The 27425-nt window shown below is 46.1% G+C and overlaps 1 protein-coding gene across 1 annotated transcript in view; it reads left to right on the forward strand.

Moving 5' to 3' along the window:
* VWF (von Willebrand factor) overlaps positions 1–27425 on the forward strand; it is a 195543-nt gene that overhangs the window by 44574 nt on the left and 123544 nt on the right. Inside the window, exons 12-15 of the mRNA XM_060684131.2 lie at positions 3380–3515; positions 10540–10640; positions 22302–22497; positions 25815–26030. Coding sequence (XP_060540114.2) covers positions 3380–3515; positions 10540–10640; positions 22302–22497; positions 25815–26030 — 649 coding nt within the window. The remainder of the gene's footprint in view (positions 1–3379; positions 3516–10539; positions 10641–22301; positions 22498–25814; positions 26031–27425) is intronic.

Raw genomic sequence — 27425 nt, forward strand, 5'->3', positions numbered from 1 at the left:
TTCCCCACATCCCAGCCCTCCCTCCATGACCACTCCGTCTTCAGCCAATAAGAGTCCATCTAGATGTTTTGAGAACATTGAGATGTGTAATTCTTTCTCAGGGTGCATGGGCTTGGCACAAACAGGTTCCGAGCTCTCTTGTTCTTCGTCAAGCTGTCATTCCCCTCTCCCCAATTCTCCCATCACGTACGCATGCAGGTCGATTGCCCATTTGTTCATCCCTCATGTTTCCCCCCCTCCTCCCCTTTGATGGCAGGATGCCAGCAAGTCACCAAGCCGAAGTCGGCAGACCTGACGATGTGTCAAAATCTGTCTCGCGGTAGGAGAGGCGTCAGGATAAAACTGTTTTGCATGCGTGCTGATGTACAGAATCAGGAAGGAAGGAGAACCCGCAACCCACAATTCTTCTGTTGCTTCTTTGGGAAGAGGCCCGCTGAAAGGGAAACGCCATCCTCTTTCAGAAACGGATTCAGAACCTCTGGGAACAGAAAATACTGTTTGTAGAATCAGGGAGCGTGAGAAAGCAGCAACGGAAGTCCCAGAAAGCACAACGTTTTTTAGGGCTCACAACAATAGATTTCAATAGATTTCAAATAGGAAAGCAGAAGTGGTTACTCACTGCCTATGAACTGCTTAAGGAAATACATTATGCACTGAAGGTTGCTGAGCAAGCACGATAGCATTGAGATTAATAAAATAACTGAGTTGGAAAGGACCTTGGAGGCCATCTAGTCCAACCCCCTACGGAAGGACCGCCTTCTGCTGCCGAAAGCCTCCCACCGACCAGTACGCTCCCACAGAGAGGGACTCCTCAGGGTGCCGTCAGCCTGGCGACCCCCAGGGGGAGGGCCTTCTCTGTGGCAGCTCCTGCCCTCTGGAACGATTTGCCCCCGGAGATACGAAGGATATCGGATCTCTGGGCCTTTCGCCGTGCCCTAAAAACTTTTCTTTTCCATCAAGCAGGGCTGGCATGAAACCTCCCCCCACCCTTTTTAGACTTTTTTAGCTTTTTAAATTGTCAAATGGGTTTTAGTTTTCAATGTTTTAAATTTGGGGGCCACAGTTATTTAATTCTTTTAATAATTTTAAATTTTGTATTGATATGTGTTTTAGTTCTGGCTGTGCACCGCCCTGAGTCCACTAGGAGAAGGGCGGTATACAAATTGAATAAAATAAATAAATAAATAAATAAATAAATAAATAAATAAATAAATAAATAAATAAATAAATAAATACTCATGCAGGAAACCAGGGGTGGGTTCTACTTACCATTACTACCGGTTCACATCGGGAGCACGCCCATGCTTCTGTGCATGCGCAGATCACCTATGATGACGCCCGGGTCAGTGGGCGGAGCCTCCTGCCGGTTTTACTACCGGTTCTTGCGAACCGGTCCGAACCGGGAGCAACTCACCACTGCAGGAAACCCTATACCACTTCAGACAAACGGTTGTTCAATCTCTTCTTAAAAACCTCCAGTGTTAGAGCACCCACGACTTCTGGAGACAAGCTGTTCCACCAATTAATTAAGATTAATTTCACTTAGCAGCAGCTGAGCTCTTTTGCTCTACCGTGAAACAAAGTTATGAGCAGGATAAGTACAGTAGGTTGTTAATAAGCGTCACAACTTTTGGAAAACGAGCTTTGCCACAAGGCGCATTGTGTCGTTACCAATCTGGTAGCTCTTGGATGTCTGACAGTTCAGACAGCAACTAAGAGAACTAATCATCCAGTACGACAATAGATATAAACATCTGGAAAACATCCTGTTGGGAAGGCTGGTGTATTCACATCTGCAAATGAACGATGTCATTTAAAAGTGTGTTACACTGAAGCGTTCATTTAATTTATGCTTCATCTTTCCACATTTGTCCCCCTCATCGTGCCCATGTTGTCAAGGCTCCCTGCAAAACTTAAAATTCAAAATAAGAGGATTAATTAAAATTCAGGTTGACATTGAAGGGACGCGGTGGCTCAGTGGCTAAGATGCTGAGCTTGTCGATCGAAAGGTCGGCAGTTCAGCGGTTCGAATACCTAGTGCCGCGTAACGGGGTGAGCTCCCGTTACTTGTCCCAGCTTCTGCCAACCTTGCAGTTCGAAAAACAAAGGTTGGTGATGAGGCCGAAGGACTGTTAATGAAGAATTTGTTTTGGATTTAATTTGGACTAAGCTGAGAATGAAGTAATTCTCAGCTGTTCTAATAAAATATGTTTGTTTAGGACTGATTGTGTCTGGTAATAACTACTTGGGCCTAGGTCATAACAGTAGGATAGCCTGTGAGGGCCATTGTTTTATTTTGGTGGGATGCATGGATCTATTTGGATTTCCCTTCCCACATCCCAGGAGTTATAATTGGTTCGTGAGATTGATAAAATCACAGAACCACTATTCTGTCAGGAAAGCGAATGGGTGTTATGGCCATTTCCATCAATGACTGAAATCTGCCCACTGCCTCTAGTGCAAAGTGGCTCTTTATACATAATCAATATGAATATTACATGACAAATGGCCAAGTCAAGGGTGTTCACGGGAACACCTAAGTCCCACAGCCCTGTCTTAAGCCTAAAGGTATTTACCCGTGTAGTAGGACTGTATTGCTATTATCCTCCCCATATTTCTCAACTTCTCATTTCTCATCTTTGTTCATCTTCTTATCTTTCCCACTATCTTATGATTATAATTACAGTTTATGACCTATCACTTTGTTGTTTGTATGTACACTGAGAGCTTAGGCACCGGAGACAATTCCCTTGTGTGTCCAATCACACTTGGCCAATAAAAAACTACTGTGCTCTACTCTACCTCTACCTCTACCTCTACCTCTACCTCTACCTCTACCTCTACCTCTACCTCTACCTCTACTCTACTCCCATTCCATTCCATTCCATTCCATTCCATTCCTACTCTACTCTACTCTACTCTACTCTACTCTACTCTACTCTACTCTACTCTACTCTACTCTACTCTACTCTACTCTACTCCCATTCCATTCCATTCCAACTCTACTCTACTCTACTCTACTCTACTCTACTCTACTCTACTCTACTCTACTCTACTCCCATTCCATTCCATTCCATTCCATTCCTACTCTACTCTACTCACTCTACTCTACTCTACTCCCATTCCATTCCATTCCATTCCATTCCATTCCATTCCATTCCATTCCATTCCTACTCTACTCTACTCTATCTACTCTACTCTACCTTACCTCTACCTCTACTCTACTCCCATTCCATTCCATTCCATTCCATTCCTACTCTACTCAACTCTACTCTACTCTACTCTACTCTACTCTACTCTACTCTACTCTACTCTACTTTTGCCACTGATCTAATGAAGTCATAACTAAGCTGAAATTTCCTTTTTGATGTCTCCCTAGTGTGCCGATGATCGTGATGCTGTGTGCACCCGCTCAGTCTCCGTGCAACTCCAGGATGAGAACCTCACTATTAAATTGAAACATGGCGGTGGTGTGTCTGTGAACGGGCAGGACGTTCAGATTCCCTTCACACAAAGTACGTCATCTTTTTGTTAATGTCATCTTCTGCATTTCCAGGAGGAAGAACCTCCAGCTCAAGTTTGCTTACAGCAGGGCTGGGGAACGATGGCCCTTTTATGACTTGTGGACTACAACTCCCAGTATCAATATCCTGGGGATACGTGATCACCAATTGGGACCTTCCAACAAGGAGTGTCAATGGGGAAAGCCAGATTTGCTTAAGGATCGTGTAATTCATTTAAGAACCTCGATGGTTCTCTTAACAAGTGTGGCAAATAAGATCACAAAATTGAGCACTACTCATTTAGTAGCCCCCTTGCTTAACAACATAAATTCTCATCTCAATTGTGGTCATACTTTGAGGACTACCTCAGGGGTGGGCTTCAAACATTTTAGCAAGGGGTTCTCTGCCTGGTTGCTGGATGGGCGTGGCCTAGTCAGCCTCTTGCACCATGGCGGAGGGGGACGGACATTTTTGCCCTCCCTGGGCTCTGGAGGCTTTCGTCGAGCCTCTGGGAGGGCGAAAACAGCCTCCCCAGGCTCTGGAGGCCAGAAACGGCCCATGTCCAGCCTTCCTGGACTTCCGGTAGTCCTGGTTTTCACCTTCCCTGAGTCTCCGCATGCGCCCTGCACTTACCTGCATCCAAAACGGGCCATGTGGGGACTCCTGGGTGGGGCAGGGTGGGATGGGCGGGGCCAGCCAGGAGTGGGATTTGGGGGTTCTCCGAACTGCACAGAATCTTAGCTAGAGGTTCTCCCGAACCCCTGCGAGCTCCCAGCAGCCCCGCCCCTGGACTACCTGCAATGGGAATGTATTATTTATTTATTCGTTGCTTTCAAGATAGCGAGGTTCATGTTTAGAGCAGAGGTGATGGGAAATAATGGCTGAGGAATTCTGGGAGTTGAAGTCCACAAGTCTTAGTGGCCCAGGTTGGATATTCCTGGTCTGAGAGCTTATTTTGAAGCCCTGTTCTTCAATGTTCAATGGGAGAAGAAACTTCAGGAGGTTTTTGGCATCTTTGGAGACTTTAAATTTTGCTTTCAGGGATGGGCTAGCTAGTCTGTTCCCTTATCTATGTCTACCAGGATCTCTGGCACAACTAGAAACCTACATTAGAAGGTGAAATGGAAGTGTCTTTCCACTTAGGGAAAAAGGTTTAGGTTTCAAGAGAGGCAGGGCGACAGCAAAAACGGGGGAAATTGGACCTCCATAAAAAATAGTCACAGGGATGCAGTGGCTCAGTGGCTAAGATGCTGAGCTTGTCGATCGAAAGGTCGGCAGTTCAGCGGTTCGAATCCCTAGTGCTGCGTAACGGGGTGAGCTCCTGTTACTTGTCCCAGCTTCTACCAATCTAGCAGTTCGAAAGCATGTAAAAAATGCAAGTAGAAAAATAGGGACTACCTTTGGTGGGAAGGTAACTGCGCTCCGTGCGCCTTTGGCCTTGAGTCATGCCAGCCACATGATCACGGAGATGTCTTCGGACAGCGCTGGCTCTTTGGCTTTGAAACAGAGATGAGCACCGCCCCCTAGAGTCGGGAATGACTAGCACGTATGTGCGAGGGGAATCTTTACCTTTTACCTAAAAAATAGCTTTTAAGAAAAGAGGTCATTTGCCTTGAGCATTTGAAAATCACATTCCAATCACCACTAATTGCCGTGAAGAACTATGGATTATGTGGCCAGACAAGGAACAATGGATGGAAACGGTTCAAGGAGAGATTCAACCTAGAAATAAGGAGAAATTTTTTTGACAGTGAGAAACAATCAACCCATGGAACAGAAGTTGCCTTCAGAAGTTGTGGGTGCTGAAGAGACTGTCTGAAATGGTATAGGGTTTCCTACTGGACTGTATGTCCTACAAAGTCCCTTCCAATTCTGTTTATTCGATTCGATTCGATTGGATTCGATTCGACTCTCTACGTTACTCTACGCTACTCTCTACGCTATGCTATGCTATGCTATGCTACTCTCTACGCTATGCTATGCTACTTTCTACGCTACACTCTACTCTACACTATGCTACACTACTCTACTCTACGCTATACTATGCTACTCTACTCTATGCTACGCTACTCTCTACTCTACACTATGCTATGCTACTCTCTATGCTACGCTACGCTACGCTACTCTCTACTCTATGCTATGCTATGCTACGCTACACTACTCTCTACTCTACCCTACGCTACGCTACTCTCTACGCTATGCTACTCTATGCTACTCTCTACTCTACGCTATGCTATGCTACTCTCTATGCTATGCTACACTACTCTCTTCTCTACGCTATGCTATGCTATGCTACTCTCTACTCTACCTTATGCTACGCTACACTCTACGCTATGCTACGCTATGCTACGCTACGCTACGCTATTCTCTACTCTACTCTACTCTACTCTACTCTACTCTACTCTACTCTACTCTACTCTACTTTACTTTCAGGTGCAATTTAAATTAGGTTATATTCTGTCCTGGAAAGGCAGCCTAAATGTTTTCCTTACTTTCCAGCTGCTGCTTCTGGGGAAATCCAGATAACAAAAATACACACAAGCGCACCCCCACTGGTTCCTTTGTTATTTAACTGGAAGGGAGCTGTGAGTAAGGGATTTAGTCAACAGGTCCACCTACATTTCCTTACCAGAAGGGAAGGGAGGATTACAAAAGAACGGCGTGTGTGTTTTGACGTAACATGGCTCTCTTTAAGACCTTGAGGTGTCTTTCCGTAGATTGCTTCAATTTCAAACTGATTTAACCGTCACGGGTTGCTGCTCGGGATCATGTGCAAACTATCTATCCTGTGCTTTGCTGGGGGAAACTTTTCTTTGAATTAGAGCAAAGTTACTTGCTATGTGAGGGCCGAGCAGAGCCCTTAATTGTAGAGACACTTGGGTGTTTATTTTAATAGAATAACAGAATTGGAAGGGATCTTGGAGGCCTTCTAGTCCAACTCCGTGCTCAAACAGAAGACCCTATACCAGTGATGGCTAACCCTTTTGCCATCATGTGCCAGGATGGGGGGGGGGTGAGGGGTGTCGCGCGAGTGTGTATGCGCTCACTGGAAGTTGGCAAATGGGCTGTTTCCGGCACCCGGGGGGTTGGGAAGGCCGTTTTCGCCCTCCCCAGACTCCTAGAAAGGCTCTGGAGGCTGGCGACAGCAAAAAACGGGCCTTCTGGTCCCACCGGAAATTGGCAAATGAGCCGTTTTCGACCTTCAGAGGGCCTCTGTGGGGGTCGGAAAGGCCGTTTTTGCCCTCCCCAGACTCCTAGAAAGGCTCTAGAGCCTGGGGATAGCAAAAAACGGGCCTTCCCCACCATCCCCAAGGCCCTCTGGAGGCAGGAAACAGCCTGTTTCCCTACTTCTGAGCTGAGCTTGCGTGCCCACTGATATGGCTATGTGTGTCACCTTTGGCACATGTGCCATAGGTTTGCCATCACGGCCCTATACCCGTGATGGCGAACCTATGGCACGTGTGCCACAGCTGGCATGCAGAGCCCTCTCTGTGGGCATGTGAGCCGCTGCCTAGCTCAGCTCCACTGTGCATTCGCATGCGCCTCCCAATGGCCAACTGATTTTTGAAATGCGCGGGGGGTGGGGGCGGAGCATGGGAGCATGTGACCCCCCCCAGGCCCGTCGTTGGGCCCAGGAGGCTGCAGGGAGGCCTAGTAGGCCAAAAATGGACAGCGGAGGGGTGCAGCCCACCCCCCACCCCAACAGCCCATTTTTGGGCCCAGGAGGCTGCAGGGAGGCCTGCTAGGCCAAATACGGGGCTAGGGGGTTATGCACGCATGCGCAGTGGGCAGTGATCATGCGGGGGGTTGTGTGTGCATGCATGGGGGGGCAGGGGGAGCAGGGGGTACATGCGCGCTTTTGGCACACAACGAGAAAAAAGTTAGCCATCACTGGCCTATACCATGTCAGAAAAACTGGCTGTCTAGTCTCTTCTTAAAAGCCTCCAGTGATGAAGCCCCCACAACTTCTGAAGGCAACTTCTGTTCCAGTGGTTCATTGTTCTTACTGTCAGGAAATTTCTCCCTAATTCTAGGTTGCTTCTCTCCTTGATTAGTTTCCATCCATTGTTTCTTGTCCTGCCCTCAGGTGCTTTGGTGAATAGGTTGACCTCCTCTTCTTTGTGGCAGCCCCTGAGATACTGGAAGACTGCTATCATGTCTTTAAAAATATCCGTCTAGTTAAATATGTCTAGTTTGATGAAGAGAAGGACTAGGGGAGACATGATAGCAGTGTTCCAATATCTCAGGGGCTGCCACAAAGAAGAGGCAGTCAAGCTGTTCTTCAAAGCACCTGAAGGCAGGACAAGAAGCAATGGGTGGAAACTAATCCAGGAGAGAAGCAACTTAGAACTAAGGAGGAATTTCCTGACAATGAGAACAATTAACAGGTGGGACAACTTCCCCCCTGAAGTTGTGAATGCTCCAACATTGGAGGTTTTTAAGAAGATGTTGGCTAACCATTTGTCTGAAGTGTTGTAGGGTTTCCTGCCTGGGCAGGGGGTTGGACTAGAAGACCTCCAAGGTCCCTTCCAACTCTCATTATTCTATTCTATTCTATCTACACCTTTCTCCTGGTTAGCATATAACTGGACAGTCAAGACTGGGAGGGCTGCATATGTGGGATCTTGATATTTTATTTGTTAGGTGTTTATGCTGCCTTTATTATTTTATAAGCAACTCAAGGCAGCAAACATACATAAAGCTCTTGTCAGCACTTCAAGCTGCATTTACTCTAGTGCTGACATAAGAAGGAGAAGCGGAGGCGTCTGGAAAGGGACGTTTGACTTTTCACCTACTTATTTTCTCTGGAGATAATATCCCCTAGGAGATGGGATGGGAGAGGGGAAATTCCTTTGAGCTGGAGCAGTATATTAGGGGTAGGGTGACTTGGAAGATGGCCAATGAGTGCAGAGGAGTGGGGAAAGGAAAGGGAGGGTTTTGGGTCAGGTAGTCAGTGTTGACTACGATGGAGTCAGAGTTAGAATGTCGTGCTTAATAAATGGGAGTTTTTCATCAAAGACTTTGTTTGAAATGCAATTTATTTGAGATGACCTCGAAACCTGACAGCTCCATCCTCCTATTTTCCCCAGTGCAATAACCCTGTGAGGTGGCTTGAGCTGAGAATGACTGGCACAAAGTTACCCATGGGCTTTTGTTTGAAGGTGGGGCTAGAGCTCACAGTTTCCTGGTGATTGGCCGAAAGTCATCCAGCCAGCTTTCATTCCTAAGGTGGAACTAGAACTCAGGGTCGCCCAGTTTCTAACTCGGAAACCGGACCACTGCTTTAACCACTGGACCAAACTGCCTGTCTGTATAAACCGCCCCTGAGGTTCCTGGGTATATGCTAGTAAAATTAAAATTAAAAAATGAGAAATGCAGGAAGACAGTTGATTGCTGGGGAATTAATGGATTAAATTTCCCTCAGATGATAAAGTTCTCAGTTTTAAGGCATTGAAAAGCTCTTTCCAGGGAAGGGCTCTGAACAGAGGTGGGCTGCACATAATTTAGCAACTGGTTTGCCTAGTGCAGAACCGAAAATGTGAGTGTGTGTGCGCATGCTAGCTTCGCGTGTGCGCCTTCCACACTTACGCGCACCTTCAAACACATGACAATTTCATGTGTGCGGCTTCCAGGGCACCTTCTTGGGCAGCTGCGATGAGTAGAGTGGGCGAGGTGCGGAAATCAGCTGTGTTGTGTGGGCGGGATGAGCAAGCCAGAGAGTGAGATATATAGGACGGGATACCACCGGGGCGGGGGGGGGCGGGGGCGGACCCAGCCGGTGGTCGGAACTACCGGTTCCCGCAAACCGATCTGAACCGGCCGCAGCCCATCTCTGGCTCTGAAGCAGTAGTGAAATGTAAAATTTGTTGGCACCAGTTCTGTGGGCGTGGCTTGATGGGCGTGGCATGGTGGGGGGGGGGTCATGTGGCTGGGTGGGCATGGCCAACTTTTTTTTTTTTTTACTTTTTTAAAGCATTTTTTTACTACCGGTTCGGGTGAATAGGTAGTTTAAAAATGCTTTTAAAAAGTAAAGATTCTGACGATCACAGCTCTGCCGTGCGATCATCGGAATCTTTTAGAAAAAAAACTTTTTTAAAGCATGTTCTACTACCAGTTCTGGCGAATAGGTAGTTTAAAAATGCTTTTAAAAAAGTTAAAAAAAAAAAGATTCCGACGATCACAGCTGTGCCGCGCGATCATCGGAACCTTTTTTAAAAAAAAACTTTTTTAAAGCATTTTTTTACTACTGGTTCGGGCGAATAGGTAGTTTAAAAATGCTTTTAAAAAAGTAAAAAAAAAGTTCCGACGATCATAGCTGTACCGCGCGATTGTCGGAACCTTTTTTTTTTTAACTTTTTAAAAGCATTTTTACTACCTATTCGCCTACCGAACCGGTAGTTTATATCACTACTGTTTTGCCCGAACCGGAGCAAACCGGTAGCATTTCACCTCTGGCTCTGAAATCTGAAGTGTTTAATACTCCCCTATCTCACTTTATGCCCCTTGGAAAGAGAAAGTTTCTGCAGGATCGTCTTCGCTTCTTTAAAAAGGGAGGAGCAGCATCAGTTGGCTTGATTAATTTCTGCTGGGATGATCTGCAGAGGCTGATTTTGCCTGGTTGGTTAAAGAGAGTTGAGGAAGGGACCTTAACAATTACAGTTGATGGAAACAGGCGAAGAAGAAAAACTCTGCTTGTTCTTACAGAAGGAGCTGCAAACTGAGTTTCCTCTTTTTTTCCTCCTGAATGTAGGAATGGCGAAGGGGATACTCCTGGGGAAACCTCTGTTCTGCTCTACACAAGCATGCAGAATCTTGCTGGTTTCTTAGGAGGCTTCCAATGGAATCACAGCTTTTCCCCTCCTTTTTGTTGGAAAGATGAGCTTCCAGTGATCAAATGAGGTCATGCCAGTGGATCAGTCCTGGCTGCCTTTTCATAGAAAGGGCACAAGGGATGATTGTCTGAAAGGGGCAATTTATGCTGAGTTGCTGATGCTTGCTAAGGCGATCCCTTACGCCGTGCCCTTGTTTCTTCCAGATGCTCTCCACATCCAGCCTACGGTGCTGCCAGCTGTTCACCTCAGTTATAAGGAGAACGTGCACCTCGACTGGGATGGGATGGGGACTCTTGTAATGAAGGTATGGTTGACTTCCCCTTTTTCTTCTCATGTTTTCATATACCATATTTTTCGGAGTATAAGACGCTCCGGACTATAAGACGCACCTACCTTGTTTGGTGAGGAAAACAAGAAAAAGAAATCTGCCTCTGCCTCCCAGCAATTTTGCCTCCTTGCAGCAAACAGCCTGCTTTACTTTCATTTTCGTTTTCAGCATAGCTTGATTAGCACAAGAAAAAAAAAATCTGCTCCCAGCAATTTACCTCCTTGCAGCAAGCAGCAGAGGCCCGTGCAGCAATAGGCAATGGCAATCCCTGCAGCCTGAAACAGCTGAGAGTCAGGAGGCCGACAATCAACTTGTGCTAATTAGGCTGTGCTGAAGCTGAAACGAGCGGTTTCTTCTTGCTGCTTGCTTCAAGGAGGTAAATTGCTGGGAGGCAGAGGCCAAAGGGTGGGGGCCAGTGGTGGGCGGGGCTACATTTGGTGTATAAGAAGCACCTAAATTTTCACCTCCTTTTAGCGGGGAAAAAGGTACGTCTTATACTCCAAAAAATACGGTATATTTTTTTTAAAGGCGGAAAGCCACACGGCTGTGGCTTGTTGGAAAATCTGACCATGGCCCAATGCTTGGCATTTAAACACTGCGTCCACACTGCAGAACTGTTTATTTCCCAAATGTTTTTCTGTAAGGGACTGTCTCAGACTTGAGGGCACGTCTTTGGGACCTTTGGCTGGGTCCCAGTTGAGTCATTTCCCTGGAACTTTCTTGGACCAGAGAGAGGATGCAATTAGTTGACAGGATAACCCTGAATACACAAGGGCAATGTGTGTGTGTGTGTGTGTGTGGGTGGGTGGGTGGCTGGCACCGTGGTCAGCTGAGAGTCAGAAGGGGAGGCGTAGTCAAGTCACATATGTCCAGATCTCTGTGATTCAAGATCTGGCTAGGAGGATCCCAGATTTAGCTGGCAGCAAACAGATCCTCTCTTGGCTACTTTCTAATAGCTCTATGACAGGGGTGTCTTCTACTCCAACTCCTTGCTCAAGTTGGAGACCCTATACCATTTCAGAAAAAAAACACGATTGTCCAATCTCTTCTTAAAAGCCTCCAGTGATGGAGCACGCACAACTTCTGAAGGCAAGCTATTCCACTGGTTAATTGTTCTCACTGTCAGGAAATTTCTCCTTCTTTTTAGGTTGCTTTTCTCCTTGATCCATTGCTTCCTGTCCTCAGTGCTTTGGACAATAGGTTGACCCCCTCTTCTTTGGGACAGATATTGGAGCACTGCTATCATCTCTCTAGTCCTTCTCTTCATTAGATTAGATATATCCAGTTCCTGCAACCGTTCTTCATATGTTTTAGCCTCCAGTCCCCTAATCATCTTTGTTGCTCTTCTCTGCACTCTTTTCAGGGTCTCTACATTTTTTTTAGTTATATGGGGACCAAACCTGGATGAAATATTCCAAAGGTGGTCTTACCAAGGCATTGTAAAGCAGTACTAACTTTAATCTTGATATGATCCCTCTGTTGATAAAGCCTTGAGGTTTAATTGGCTTTTTCATGTATGAATAAGATGACAATTCAGATCTTTCATTGTGGAAAAAAAAAACATCCTTGTTTTGTACTGTTTTGTTTATTATTGAAGACAAAAGTTCTTTGGGTACAAAAAAACAATTTTGTGTTAATCCACAACTCCCAGGGAGACAGGAAATAAATTTATTTGAAAGGTGGGAGTGCATGGAATAAGGTCATGTTGATTAAACCGCCTTTTTTTCTCATCTACGGCCTTAAATTGGATGCATGAAACAAGTTCCTATGCTGAAATATCTCAAGAGCTGGGAATATGTCAAATGTTTATTCCTGTGTTTGAAAAGATGAAGCCTCACTGTTGAGTCTCTTCATGAATCCATTTACGTAGGTTTTTTTGGCAATGCCACCAAAGTGCTTCCTTGTACTATACCTGGACTTGTTTTGCTGGTTTTCTAACCAAGGACCAAGGGTCGGCTGCTGAGGGTTCGTAGGGGTTCGGGAGAACCTCTAGCTACGATTCTGTGCAGTTCAGAGAACCCCCAAATCCCACTCCTGGCTGTCCCCACCCACCTTGCCCCGCCCCCTTCAGGAGTCCCCACACCAGAAGTGGGTTCTACTTATCTTTATTACTGGTTCGCAGCAGGGCCACACACGCGCGCACTCTTCTGCGCATGCGCAGAAGCGTTTTGATAACATCAGGGGCGGTGGGTGGAGTCTCCTGCCAGTTTTACTACTGGTTTTATAGAACCGGTGTGAACAGGGGGCAACCCACCACTGCCCCACGCGACCCGTTTTGGATGCAGGTAAGTGCAGGGCACATGCGGAAGCTCGGGGCAGGCAAAAAACAGGCCTACTGGAAGTTTGGGAAGGCCGGAAACGGGCCCATTTCTGGCCTCCAGAGGGCCTCCAGAGCCTGGGGAAGCCATTTTCGCCCTCCCAGAGGCTTGAGAAAAGCCTCCGGAGCTCGGGGAGGGCAAAAATGCCCCCCCACCATGGTGCCCACCATGACCACACCCACCCAGCAACCGGGCAGAGAACCCCTTGCTAAAAACCCCTTGCCAAGGACTAATACACTGTCCAAATTGGCTTAATTTTTATACCTGGACAAGATTGACCAGTAGAATCCCTGATAAAAACATGGAAGTGCTGGTACAGAAATGTTTGTATGACGTACTGAACCTCAATAAATTGATCACATCTTGCCTTACGTTTGGGCAACTCCAGAAAGTTTGGTTACGAGTAGTATATGATGCAAACATTAGAATGTTGAGTTTAGAATTTCTTATGCTGTAGTTAAGAGTTTCACACGGACAGCATTTCTGACTCTGCAAACGTTCTTTTCCTTCTTGTTGATTATTTCAACAACCAACTCAGAGGTGGTATTCAGCCGGTTCGGACCGGTTCACCCAAACAGGTAGCGGAAATCGCGAGTGGGCCCGCCCACCTGCCCCTGCTCTATGCCACCCTTTTTAGGCATGTTTTTAAGGCTGGGCACATGCGCAGAAGACACGCGCGCCAGCAAAGCACTTGTGCGGAAGGCCAGGTGCATGCGTGAACCATGCCCTCACGCACATTTGCGAACCGGTAGGGAAAGTAAGTGAGTACTACCCCTGAACCAACTGCTTTCCCTGAAGCAGATTATGCTTAACTACCGTGTTTCCCCGAACATAAGACCCTGTCTTATATTTTTTTGATCCCCGAAATAAGCGCTTGGTCTTATTATTTTGGGGCACGTGGAGGAAACCAGAGCAAATGGCGGGGACCGGCTGGGCTTACTTTAGCACATGCATTCAAAAGGCTTATTATCAGAGGATGTCTTATTTTAGGGGAAACAGGCTATTACTGCATGTAGGTTTGTCTCTCTTTAAAGAAAATTAAATAATAGTGAAATTCTACACTGCTGCTTTCCCACCACCACCACCACCCATCTCTCCTCTTCTTATATTTTCTTTCCACGAAATTATGAGTAAAAGACTCTTAGAATGAAGGCAAATATAAAAGATTCTTGTTTACATCATTTCCTGCTCCAGCCGATGCAATTCATTCTCAAAGATTCTCTTTGTTTTCTTGTGGGATCACTTTTTCCCCTGATCTCAAAGGACGATGACCCATGCTAATTGTTACTACATTAAAACAGAATGTTTATTTATTTATTTATTTTTTACCTTGATCAGGGACTTACGAGGACTCCTTTTTAAAAGCAAGGAAGGTTTTCCACAGATTCAAACCGCCGTCAGCCATCCAGCCCGAGGACAAGTTAGAGAATTAGAAACAAATTGGCCCAATCTGGAAAGATCTGTACTGCATTTGGTCCATTTTTTTTTCAGAGCTGAATAAATAACTTGTACTTTAGGAGGAAGCAAATCGCAGGGGTGCATCAAAATCTTTGCAGTGCATGATTTTCTAATTTGAAGTTGTGTGATCATTTCCCCCAAATAATAGACTGTTTGCAGATGTGGGTGTCAGAGTTCCAATTTATGAACTCCTCCAGCGCTGACATGAGTGAGAGAGGGAGAAGCTTTGCTTTAATGCTGAGATGAACTTTTACCTAGTTTCCTGCTCCTTAGTAGATAGCGTTACCTGGGTGATAAAGGGAGGGGGCATTTCTGTGAATATAAAGTTCTTGGGACGGAGAGATGGATCTGCACGATGGCCAATGAGACATTGGGGTTGAAGAACGGAAAGGGAGGGGTTTGGAAGGAGGTGCCAGTTTTGGCTACACAAAGAGTTCAGGGATGACGGTTGTTTCTATTCTTAAATAAAGAAAAGATTCATCAGAGACCTTGCGTTTGAGAATGAAGTTTATTTAAGATAGCACCGAAACCTGACAGTGGGTTTATACTGGCTGTCAGGCTGTGCTCTCTTCTTGACAAAAGTCATACCCAGATCTAGGAAGAAAAAAAAAAAAAAAAACCCTATCCAGGTAGTCCTCAACCTATGACCATTTATTCAGCAACTGTTCAAAGTTACAATGGTGCCCGAAAAAACTGACTTAAGACTGATCTTTGCACTTGTGACTGTTACAGCATCCCCAGAATCACGTGATCAAAATTGGGACTTTGGCAACTGGACTGTATTTATGATAGTTGCAGTGTCCTGAGGTCACCTCAGGGGTGAAATGCTACTGGTTTGGACCGGTTCGCCTGAACCGGTAGTAAAAAAATGCTACTTTGTAGCAAATGTAAATCGTGCAGCACAACTGTTCCCCCCCTTTTGCTGTTCTACTTACCTTAGAAAAGGCTTGTTAAGCCTTCTTTTTCAGTGCTGCATGGTAGCGCCTGTGGTGCACATGCGCGCAAAGCGCATGTTTCACGCGCACTGTGCATGCACAGTGAACCGGTAGCAGACTTTGGAGCATGTCACCACTGATTCCCATTTGTGACCTTCCCACCAGCAATTGGGAAATCTGAATTTGCCAAACCACTGAACTGCAGTGATTCACTTAACCGCCAGCAGCAGAAAAAGTCATAAAATCCGGCACTTGTAACTTAACTGCCTTGCTTAACAACAGAAAGTCTGGCCCCCAATTGTAGTCATAAGTCAAGGACTCCCTGTGCAATGCTACAGAAAAGAAGAGCGGGGGCGGGGAGATCCCCAAATATGGCAACAGGATGCTTTCAGTGAGCAGATGGAAAGAGCTTCATTGTGATAGCAATATCAATAGACTTATATACCGCTTCACAGTGCTTTACAGCTTTCTCTAAGTGGTTTACAGAGTCAGCATATTGCCCCACAACAATCTGGGTCCTCATTTTGCTGACCCCAGAAGGATGGAAATTTGATTCAGTCTTGAGCTGGTCAGAATTGAATTCTTGGCAGTGAGCGGAATCAGCCTGCAATATTAAATTCTAACCACTGCACCACCAGGAAGGAGAATGAAAAAGGGAAGAAGGAAGGAAGGAAGGAAGGAAGGAAGGAAGGAAGGAAGGAAGGAAGGAAGGAAGGAAGGAAGGAAGGAAGGAAGGAAGGAAGGGCACTTAGACTTATATACCACAGTGCTTCACAGCCTTCTCTAAGTGGTTTTACAGAGACAGCATATCGCCCCCAACGATCTCGGTCCTCATTTTACCAACCTCTGGTTTTTCTTTGAAGACATTTTGCTTCTCATCCAAGAAGCTTCTTTAGCTCTGGCTGGATCCTGGGTGAATGGAAGGATTTATACTCCTTGCAGACAGCAAGGACAAGATTCAGAAGTCCACCTGCACTTAAGAGACAAAGGCCGCTCTTTTGAAGGCAGCAAAGTCCACATTTTGGACAGATTGGACTGCCGGTTTGAAAGAGGGGTCAAAGAGGCCATGTATGTCCAAATTGAACAGCCCTCCCTCAACAGAGGGGGAGGGATACGACATCCTCTATCTCCAATCTACAACAAAGTCCTTACAGCACTTCTGAGAAGGCTCCACATCCATTTGCACCACTCAGGTGAGACCCTGAGGACACAGATACACCTCTAAGTGGCCTCAACGACTCTCTAAAAAGAATGCAAATGACCAGCTGTCTGCAAAGAATATAAATCCCTTCCATTCCCCACCATCCAGTCAGAACCGAAGAAGCTTCTCAGATGAGAAACGAAATGTTCTTCAAAGAAAAACCAGAAACTCCAGTTGCCTCTTTAAAAAAGCATATTTGGAATAATTAGGACAGTGATGGCTAACCTTTTTGCCATCACGTGCCAAAAGCTGAGGGAGTGAGGGGCGCGCGTGTACCCACACCCATAATTTTATGCACCCTGCCCCCCCGCCATGCATGTGCACGCGATCCCCCATGCTCCCACCCGTTTTTGGCAAGTGATGGCATGGTGGGCCCGATAGGCCCGTTTTTTTGCCCTCCCCGGTCTCCAGAGGTTTTCTAGGAGCCTGGGGAGGGCAAAAACTGCCTTCCCCACCGCCCGGAGGTCCTCCGGAGGCCGGAAACAGACCATTTGCTGACTTCCGGTGGGTCCAGAAGGCCCAAAAATCAGCTGGCCAGTGCATGCATGCATGCATGCTGGAGCTGAGCTAGGGCAACGCTTGCGTGCCTACCAATATGGCTCTGTGTGCCACCTGTGGCACGCGTGCCATAGGTTTGCCATCACGGAACTATGACCTGGATGATTGAGAATCTCCATAGACATCAAGAACGAGCTGTATTTCCAATTCGTCTTCTAATTTTCCCCCTATTTTCTTTTTTTCAAATGCTTCTGTTTCTTAAACATCGGTAGTTGGTTGCCTTGGCGCCTTAAAAATAATTTAGAACCCACTCACAACAGGAGGTAGTGCCAAATATTTTGGACAATTGGGGGAAGTGAGTCGTTCCCAATGAACACAGCAGACATTTTATGATAAATGTTGCATAATCTGGGTTTCCTGCTAACATTCCTAAACAATGGCATCTTTTCCCTCCGTGCCCTTCTAAACTTTAGATAGTCAACCACCTTTTCCAACAAATACACTGAAATCTAAATTTAAAAAAAAATATTCTAAAAAATCAATCAATCCCAGAAATCCTTTATTTCGCCCAATGACATCATTATTTAATATGCCCCGTCTCTCTCTTTTCTCATAGTTGGTAACTGTAATATAGTTAAGGTAAAGGTAAAGGTTCCCCTCGCACATATGTGCTAGTTATTCCCGACTCTAGGGGGCGGTGCTCATCTCCGTTTCAAAGCCGAAGAGCCAGCGCTGTCCGAAGGCATCTCCGTGGTCATGTGGCCGGCATGACTCAATGCCAAAGGGGCACGGAACGCTGTTCCCTTCCCACCAAAGGTGGTCCCTATTTTTCTACTTGCATTTTTTACCTGCTTTCGAACTGCTAGGTTGGCAGAACCTGGGACAAGGAATGGGAGCTCCCCCTGTTATGTGGGCACTAGGGATTCGAACTGCTGAACGTCTGACCTTTTGATCAACAAGCTCGGCATCTGTGTCCCACCAGTAATATAGTTAGTACTAATATAAAAATATTAATTATCTCAGGAGTGTCAAACTCAAGGCCTGGGGGCCGGATCCAGCCTGCAGGGTGCTTAGATATGGCCCGTGGGGCCGCCCTGGAAATGTATTTATTTATTTATTTATTTATTTTATTAAATTTCTATACCGCCCTTCTCCCGAAGGACTCAGGGCGGTGAACAGCCATGAGATAAAACACATAAATACAAAAATTTTAAATGAATTAAAAACGAATTAAATAATTTGGCTGAATTTAAAATACCCCATAATTTGAAACAAATTAAAATTTACATTTAAAAAGGGGAGAAGATTTAGGCCAGGATAGCAAATAGCAAAGGACCAGTCCGTGATGTTTCTGCCAGTGCAAACAGAGTTTAGGAGGGCTATGGGTGGCCCTCCCGAGCTCTGTATTCACTGGCAGAGGGTTGCAGGAAGCTTTTGCAGCCAAAAATGGAGCTCTGGATCCCGTTTTCACTGGCAAAGTGCTCGGGCCACCACAGGCGCCCCGACACAAGTGATGTCGAACTGGCCACAGCCACCCTGGCCACACCCACATGCCCCCCCCCCAAGGTCAAACACAACCCTGATGCGGCCCTCAATGAAATCAAGTTTGACACCGCTGAACTATCTTGTAGAAATTGTTTTTTTTAAAAAAGTCTTTAAATTTGGGTGGAGTGCCTGCGGTCCATACTTAACGCACTTTGGTCTGCTTAGAAGCCAATCTGTTTAAACTGAGTAAGTTTTGCTTCCAGGAAAAATAATATATAAGCCTAAAGGAACGGACCAAATAGTGCAGTCCTTTGCATGTTTACTCGGTAGCGATACCCATGGAGTTCAGTGATAATTATGTAGAGGATTGCATCTTTGATCTGTCTTTGGAAGGGTGGAAATCTAGAGTCATGGAACTGAACGCAAGCCATTGAAGTCTGGAAGAACAAGTTGCTTCACTTGAGGATAGAGAAGGCTTTCCAAGATTTCTCCCTACGCTGATGTTCACACTGTTGGGAAGCGCCCAGCCTGGGAAGGGAGGAAGGATGAAGCGTGGAACTAGTCTGGGGTCACTGGGCCACTGCAAAAGGTCAAGGACCGACTCCACTAAGTCTCTAACTCCACTAAGTCTCTTGGAGCCTTATCTAATTGTTCCCAATTAGACTGGGAAGATTCCTGTATTATAGGCAGAACATAATAAAGTAGTTAGCTTGGACTCTGCACACGTGGGTCTGGTTGTCTGCTCTGACACACATTCCTCAAATCTTAATTAAGAGTCAGTCAGTGAAACTGGAAGAGAACTGCATAGTAGCGGGAAAAAAAACAGAAAGTTCTTAATTTCAATAAAATCCCTTAATTGGAAAAGGTGTTGCCAGACTCCTCCTAAGTGGCTGAACCGATTCTTGAGTATAGCCAGCACTATAACGTAAGGTAGTCCTTGACTTATGACCAGGGTTGGACTTCAAAAATTTTAGCAAGGGGTTCTCTGCCCGGTTGCTGGGTGGGCGTGGCCATGGTGGGTGTGGCCTAGTAGGCCTCCTGCACCATGGTGTGTGTGTGTGGGGTGCTTTTGCCCTCCCCAGGCTCTGGAGGCTTTCGTCGAGCCTCTGGGAGGACGAAAATGGCCTCCCCAGGCTCCAGAGGCCCTCTGGAGGCCAGAAACGGGCCCGTTTCTGGTCTTCCTGAATTTCCGGTAGACCTGTTTTTCACCCTCCCCGAGCCTCCGTGCACGACCTGTACTTATCTGCATCCAAAACGGGCTGCGTGGGGATTCCTGGAAGAGGCGGAGCAAGGTGGGCGGGGCCAGCCAGGAGTAGGATTTGGGGGTTCTCTGAACTGCACAGAATCTTAGCTAGAGGTTCTCCCGAACCTCTGTGAACCCCCAGCAGCCCCACCCCTGCTTACGAACTCAATTGAGCCCAACACTTCTGTTGGCTTAAGAATGTCTAAGTAGTGGACAAAATTGTGGAAACCTTTTGGGAAAAGTGTATTTTTGAGGTTTGATGGCTAATAACACCACTTTTTTTGGGGGGGGGAGTTTCAAGAGAATCATATTCCACTGCTGGAATGGCCTGGGAATAGTCCAGACCTTCACCCAATTCAAAATCTATGGAGCCGACTAAAGAAACTTGTTAGTCAAAAGCAACCCAGTTAATAGAAGCCATCCTTCAATCTTGGTTTCACATTAGAACAGCTGCAGAACTAAAAGACTTGGTTCACTCCATGGGAAGACGTTGTAAGGCCATCAGTCATGCTAAAGGTTACCCAACTAAGTATTCACTGTCATAGTGATTATTTTTGTATATCTCGATTTTTCTATGGTGATAATTTTTGTATACCTCATTTTTTCTACGTGTTTCACTTTTCTTCTTTATACTGTAACTGCTATTCTAATAGTAAATCCTTCATATAAATTACTGCATTACATTCTTGATTAAATTATCTTTCCATTGATACATAATTTTATGGCACTACTTCCCCCCCAAAAATGGTGTTAAGTAGCTAGTTTTAGAAAATACACGTTTCCCAAAAGTTTTCCACAATTTTGGCCACTACCGTAGGTTGATCAACAGCGGTGGGCAAAATATGAATCCTTCCATGAGGCTTGGCGGTTTTTGTGTGTCTGTATGTGTGTGTTTACCCCAAAAGAACATGACCCTGAATTTAAGATACTCCGTCTGCCTCCGTGGCATAAGCAGACAGGAAAATCCTGTGTTTCTACTATCGTATTTGCAGCAACTGGAGAGTTTTAGGAGTAAACAATGAGGGAGTATGTACAGTTTTGGTTTTCAAACAATGCAATAATATTGCTTGTTGGGTCCAAACAATAGAATAGAAGAATGATTGGGGAGGAACACTAGGGAAGGTTGTCGAATGCACAACCAAGCACGGGAAGACTTCTTTGTGGTATTGTTTGTGCTTCACAATGCTCTTCTCCAGAGGTGGTATTCAGCCAGTTCAGGCCGGTTCGAGCGAATCGGTAGCAGAAATTGTGGGTGGCCACCTGCCCATCCGCCCTGGCTCTATGCTGTCCTATTTAGGCATGTTTTTGAGTCCGGGCGCATGTGCAGAAGGTGTGTGCAGGAGCAAAGTGCATGTGCAAAAGGCCAGGCACATGTGTGGAGGTGGCGCATGCGTTCACATTTTCGGTGCTGAGCGAACCGGTAGCTAAATTATATGAATTCCACCTCTGCTCCTCTCTCTCTCTCTCTCCTCTCTCACCAGAACAATCACCATTTTTTGGTAGCTGTAGAAAATTCACTTTTCCTTCCAGGCTTTCCCGGGATAAATGTGAAAGGAGTGTTTTTCCTTTTCTTTTTCTTTCTTTTTTTCCCCAAACTTCAAAATTAATCATTACTGTATTTAATGAATGTCCTTTTATTAAGGAACATGCCTCTGTTTTATTGGGAGCCTCTTAAGAGATGTTTTGATGTTAGAACACCTGACAGAACAATTAATAAGTGGAACAACTTGCCTGCAGAAGTTGTGAATGCTCCAACACTGGAAGTTTTTAAGAAGATGTTGGATAACCATTTGTCTGAAGTGATGTAGGGTTTCCTGCCTAAGCAGGGGGTTGGACTAGAAGACCTCCAAGGTCCCTTCCAACTCTGTTATTCTATTCTATTGATGTAAGTCAATAGTCTATCAGCCTATCAGTAAGTCCTTGACTTACAACGTTTCATTTAGTGACGTTTCAAAGTTAACAACAGCACTGGAAACAAGTGACTTAGGACCGTTTTTCGCACTTACAACCGTCGCAGCGTTTCCAGGGTCACGTGATCAAAATTCGGATGCTTGGCAACTGACTCATACTTATGACAAGTTGCAGTGTCCTGGAGTGACCTAATCCACTTTTGCGACCTTTTGACAAGCAAAGTCAATGGGAAAGCTTAACAGCCGTGTTACTAACTTTACAATGGCAGGGATTCGCATAACAACAGTTGCAAGAAAGGTTGTAAAATGGGGTCAAAACTCACTTAACAAACGTCTCACTTAGCAACAGAAATTTAGGACTCAATTGTAGTTATAAAACGAGGAATTGCTTATATATCAAATAAATACAATTATTATTTCCAGGCATGTTTAGTGGAGGTTTTCAGTTGTGTGCACTGTTTTTTTTTTTCCAGTTGTGTACACTATTTTTGGGGGGTTTGTTTTCCAGTTGTGTACGCTATTTTTTGTTTCGTTTTTGTTTCTCAAACGCCTGCAAGAAAAATAAGCTACATCTTTGTCCTTTTTCAAGTTATCTTCGGAATACACCGAACAAACGTGTGGTCTGTGCGGCAACTACAACAGCAATCAAGGAGATGATTTCCTCACTCCCTCCGGGCTGGTGGAAACCCTCGTGGAAGACTTTGGAAATTCTTGGAAGCTGAAGGGAGACTGTGAAGATCTGCAAAAACAAGACAGCAATTCCTGTAACCTGAATCCCCGTTTAGGTAGGTGGTGATCAGTGGTGGGATTCAAATAATTGAACAACTGGTTCTCTGCCCTAATGATGGCTGGGTGGGCGTGGCCATGGTGGGCGTGGCCGGGGTGTGTGACAGGCAGCACCCGGCCTCCTGCATCCCCCTGGGAGCAAAAACAGGCCGCGGGGTGGGGGTGGGGCGCCACACCCCCATGCCCTATTTTGGGCCTAGTAGGCCTCACTGAAGCCTCCTGGGAGTGAAAACGGGCCATGGGAGGGACACACACTCCCGGTCCCCATTTTGGACCTAGTAGGCCTCCATGCACTTACTAGGGAGCCAAAATGGGGTGCGTCAGGACTCCTGGAAGGGGCGAGGTGGGAAGGGGTGGAGCCAGCCAGCAATTTAACTACCGGTTTGCCTGAACCAGCCTAAACCAGCTGAATCCCACCACTCGGTGTGCTTATGACCAAATCCTTGTGGGCTGTGATAAAAAACAAAAATAGCATTGTGTTATTTTAATCCAGCAAAGACTTTTTGTGCCCATTAAAGGCAGGCGCAATTCCCTTGGTGAAGTTTTTAGGGACAAGAATCCACTCCTTTCCATGCATTAAATGAGAGTTCTGGTTTTGCACTGTTTTTGTTTTTGTTTTGCTTTTAGCAAACTTAGGACACAATTAAATGCCTAAGGAATAATATCCAACGTCTTGCATTGAAATGAGTTTTATTATTCTCTCGGCCCTTCCTTTTCTTTTTTTTTTCCCCCTGGCTGTGCCCACCTTAGGAATGTTCCTTTGGCAGGCTTACCCAAGGCTACATACACAACAAAAAAAGATGAAAGGATATTTCTTACCTCTCCCGGTTAAAAATACTTAACAAGAGATTTTCTGATTCTGTTTCTCTGCCTGCAATTCTCTGCCCCATCGCAGGAAAGTACATCAGTAAAGAAGGTGCCCTATGCCAGCTGGCTTCCTTTTTGGCCAGTTAAGAATATCCAGCATTGAAAGATGTAGTAGGGGAAACCATTAGAGATATCAGCAGGGAATAGTGGAGTGAGCCCTTCCTCTAGCAAATGGACAAGAAGCAATGGATGGAAATTAATCAACCAAGAACTAAGGAGAAATTTCCTGACTGTGAACAATTAATCAGTGGAACAACTTGCCTCCAGAAGTTGTGAATGCTCCAACACTGGAACACTCCACCACTGGAACATTTCCAACACTTCCAGAAAGACAACCAGAAGGAAGTTATTAATAAAGGAGAATATTTGTAGCTCAGGGTTGAAATGAGAGGTCCTTGGTGCTCTCTGAGTTTGGTGGTTTTCTTGCAGATGTTTCATGACCCAAACTAGGTAACATCACCTAGGACCGATGTCGGCAACCTGTGGCTCTGGAGCCGCATGTGGCTCTTTGGGCCCTCTGCTGTGGCTCCCTGTGCCATCACTGGTTGGCCCCACCCCTCGCCCCTTTTATTTTTTTGGATATTGTTTAAATCCAAACTGGATCGTCAGCCATGGTGGAGGCTTCCCTTCGGGCGACTCTCCTCCTCTTGTGACCCCCTGGTGGGCTATGGCTGAGCCGGGAGCATGCACATGCATTGGGTAGGTCCTCCTCAAGTGAGCGCCAAAGCACAGGAAATATTGTGGCCCGTCAGTGGCCTGTGCGGATTGTAGCTGATTCCGACAACGAGGAGGCTGGTGTGGTGTCGCGCCAGCAGCTTGTGCAGCTGGCGCTCGAGTCGGACAGTAAGGAGGCGGGAGAAGATGTGGTGCCAGAGGCAGGGATTCAGCCAGGGCCTTCAGAACCTCCAGAAGCTCCCATAAGTGAAGAGGACGAAGAGGAGGAGCCTCTTCTCGATGCACGGGCGCGCAGACTGCCAAAAGGCAGGAGTGGCTCCTCAAGAGGAGGTTTCCTCAAGAGTAAGACTTGGGGCTAATTGGCCACTGCCTTAGCCTATTTAAGGAGGAATGCCATTTGCAGCAAGCTGTAGGGAACAACTTTAGTTCAGTTTCCTTCGCATCTGGATTTTCTGCAAAATTGCTTCTGGGCTTTCTGCCAACTCTAGTAAGACTGTGATTACCTTATCTTGGAATGCTTGTAGACTGTTAAGGAAGTTTATTAACAGCCTTTGGTTGAAAAAGACTGAGTTATTTGAGTAAAATAAGCTTTGTATAGTTTTTGTGTATACTGCGTTCTTTGGGGTCCGTAGCTGGGGCAGAACAGGAAAGGTGCGGGCAGGGCGGCTGGCTGTTCGTTTAAGGAGGGTCTCCCCGCATGTGTGCACACTCCTGGCCAAGCCACAACCTGCCAGGGGGTCACAAGAGGAGGAGGGGCAGGAGGGTCACCAGAGAGTGCAGGAGTGAAGTGGCCCTGTACCTGCCTTTATGACACATTTGCGCGTTCTCTTCTCCTGACCTACGATAATGCAGAGACGTAGTGGCACTAATGAGCTGATGTCACAGTCTCATCTTGGCTTGATTGGGCAATAAAAGTAATAGAGTTGGAAAGGCTCTTGGAGGTCATCTAGGGCAACCCCTTGCTCTCGCAAGAGACCTATACTATTGTAGACAAATGGTTGTCCAATCGCTTCTTAAAAACCTCCACAACTTCTGAAGGCAAGTTGATCCATGGTTCATTGTTCTCACTGTTAGGAACGTTCTCCTTAGTTCTAGGTTGCTTCTCTCCTCGGTTAGTTTCCATCCATTGTTTCTTGTCTGTCTTTAAAGGCCCTTTGTTGCAAGCGGGAAAAACTGGATCTGTCGCTAAAACTCTCTTAAAAATACTCCTGAAATTTCATGGAAAATTAAAAAGTCATGAAATATTCTGAGGGAGATGGGCGGTTTCAAAATACAAATAAATAAATAAAGTACAGGTAGCCCTCGACTTACAGCAGTTCATTTAGTGACTGTTTGAAGTTACAACGGAGCTGAAATAAGCGACTTGCGACCATTTTTCACACTTACGACCGTTGCAGCATCCCCAAGGTCACATGATTTGCATTCAGATGCTTGACAGCTGACTCACATTTATGATGGTGGCAGTGTCCCCGAGTCACCTTGTGTCGGTTGCAGTGTCCCTTTTGCGACCTTCTGACAAGCAAAGGCAAGGCCGAAACCAGATTCGCTTAATAACCGTGGGACTAATTTAAGAATTGTGGTGATTCACTTAACAAATGTGCCCCCTTCAAAAAATGGGGTAAAACTCACTTAACACACTTCTCACTTAGCGACATCAATGTTGGGCTCAATTTTGGTCATAAGTTGAGGACTACCTGTAAGCCTTCTGTGCCCAAACAGCACGCTATTGTGACGATTTGCCCTTCTTCCTCTGTTGATCCTGCTTGTCTTGCAGCCAGGTACGCCGAGAGTTCCTGCTCGGTTCTGCTGTCACCCCTGTTTGAGCCTTGCCACCATGAGGTGAGCCCTTCTCCCTACCTCAAGAACTGTCGCTATGACGTCTGCTCCTGTTCGGATGGGAAAGACTGCTTGTGCACGGCGGTCTCGGCCTACGCCATGGCTTGCGCCCGCAAAGGAGTCCTCGTCGACTGGAGGAAGCCAGAATTTTGCGGTAGGTGGCTCTTGCCCGAACTTGCACTTGATAAAGTCAGGGCTCGGCCTGCGCTACTAATATAGGGTGAAGTTGTGTGAATGTGTAGCACTGAAATGTTTCTCATTCACTTCAGATGGAAGACAAGATTTGGATCAAGGAGGCTCTCTCTCTCTCTCTCTCTCTCTCTCTCTCTCTCTCTCTCTCCCTCTCCCTCTCCCTCTCCCTCTCCCTCTCCCTCCCTCCCTCCCTCCCTCTCTCCCCCCCCTCTCTATCTATCTATAGCCAAGGTGGCGCAGTGGTTAGAGTGCTGTACTGCAGCTACTTCAGCTGACTGCTAGTTCAGCAGATCAGCAGATCAAATCTCACCGGCTCAAGGTTGACTCAGCCTTCCATCCTTCCGAGGTGGGTAAAATGAGGACCCAGATTGTTAGGGGGGCAATATGCTATTTAGTATACTGTCGATTGTTGTAAGCCGCCCAGAGTCCTTGGAGAGTGGGCGGCATAGAAATATGATTAATAAAATAAAATAAATAAATATAGAGAGAAGGATCAGCATACAATCCCTATGTAGTCACAAGCGAACTAAGTCCAACCTCTCTTGAATTCCATTGACCTCTCAGCAGGTGCCAACCATTAGTTGAGAAGATGCCTGCACACAGGCTTTTCAGCAATAAATCAGTTTAACTGAACCTTCACATGTGGACCTAGTCTTTCCTGCTGGACAATTTGATCACAACATCACCAAAGGCCAATGAGCCCAGCAGCCTGGGAGCAACGATAGCTGATTTTGTGGAGCAGGCAGGGCCAAACAGGGTGAAAATCAATAGAATAGAATAGAATAGAATAGAATAGAATAGAATAGAATAGAATAGAATAGAATAGAATAGAATAGAATAGAATAGAATAGAATAGAATAGAATAGAATAGGGGAGGGGAGGGGAGGGGAGGGAAGGGAAGGGAAGGGAAGGGAAGGGAAGGGAGAGGAGAGGAGAAGAAGAGAAGAGAAGAGAAGAGAAGAGAAAGAAGAGAGGCAAGGAGAGGAGAGAAAGGAGAGGAGAGAAAGAAGAGGAGAGAGAAGAGAATAGAAGAGAGGAGGGAAGAGAAGAGGAAGAGAAGAGAAGCGAAGATGGAAGGGAATTAAAGGGAAGGGAAGGGAAGGGAAGGGAAGGGAAGGGAAGGGAAGGGAAGGGAAGGGAAGGGAAGGGAAGAGAAGAGAAGAGAAGAGAAGAGAAGAGAAGAGAAGAGAAGAGAAGAGAAGAGAAGAGAAGAGAAGAGAAGAGAAGATGGAAGGGAAGGGGGAGGGAAGGGAAGGGAAGGGAAGGGAAGGGAAGGGAAGGGAAGGGAAGGGAAGGGAAGTCAGGAATAGGATGGGATACAATAAGACAGAACAGAACAGAACTTTTATTGGCCAAG

This window comes from Pantherophis guttatus, chromosome 7, assembly GCF_059756535.1.
Source record: "Pantherophis guttatus breed Tessera chromosome 7, ASM5975653v1, whole genome shotgun sequence".
Classification (NCBI taxonomy): Eukaryota; Metazoa; Chordata; class Lepidosauria; order Squamata; family Colubridae; genus Pantherophis; species Pantherophis guttatus.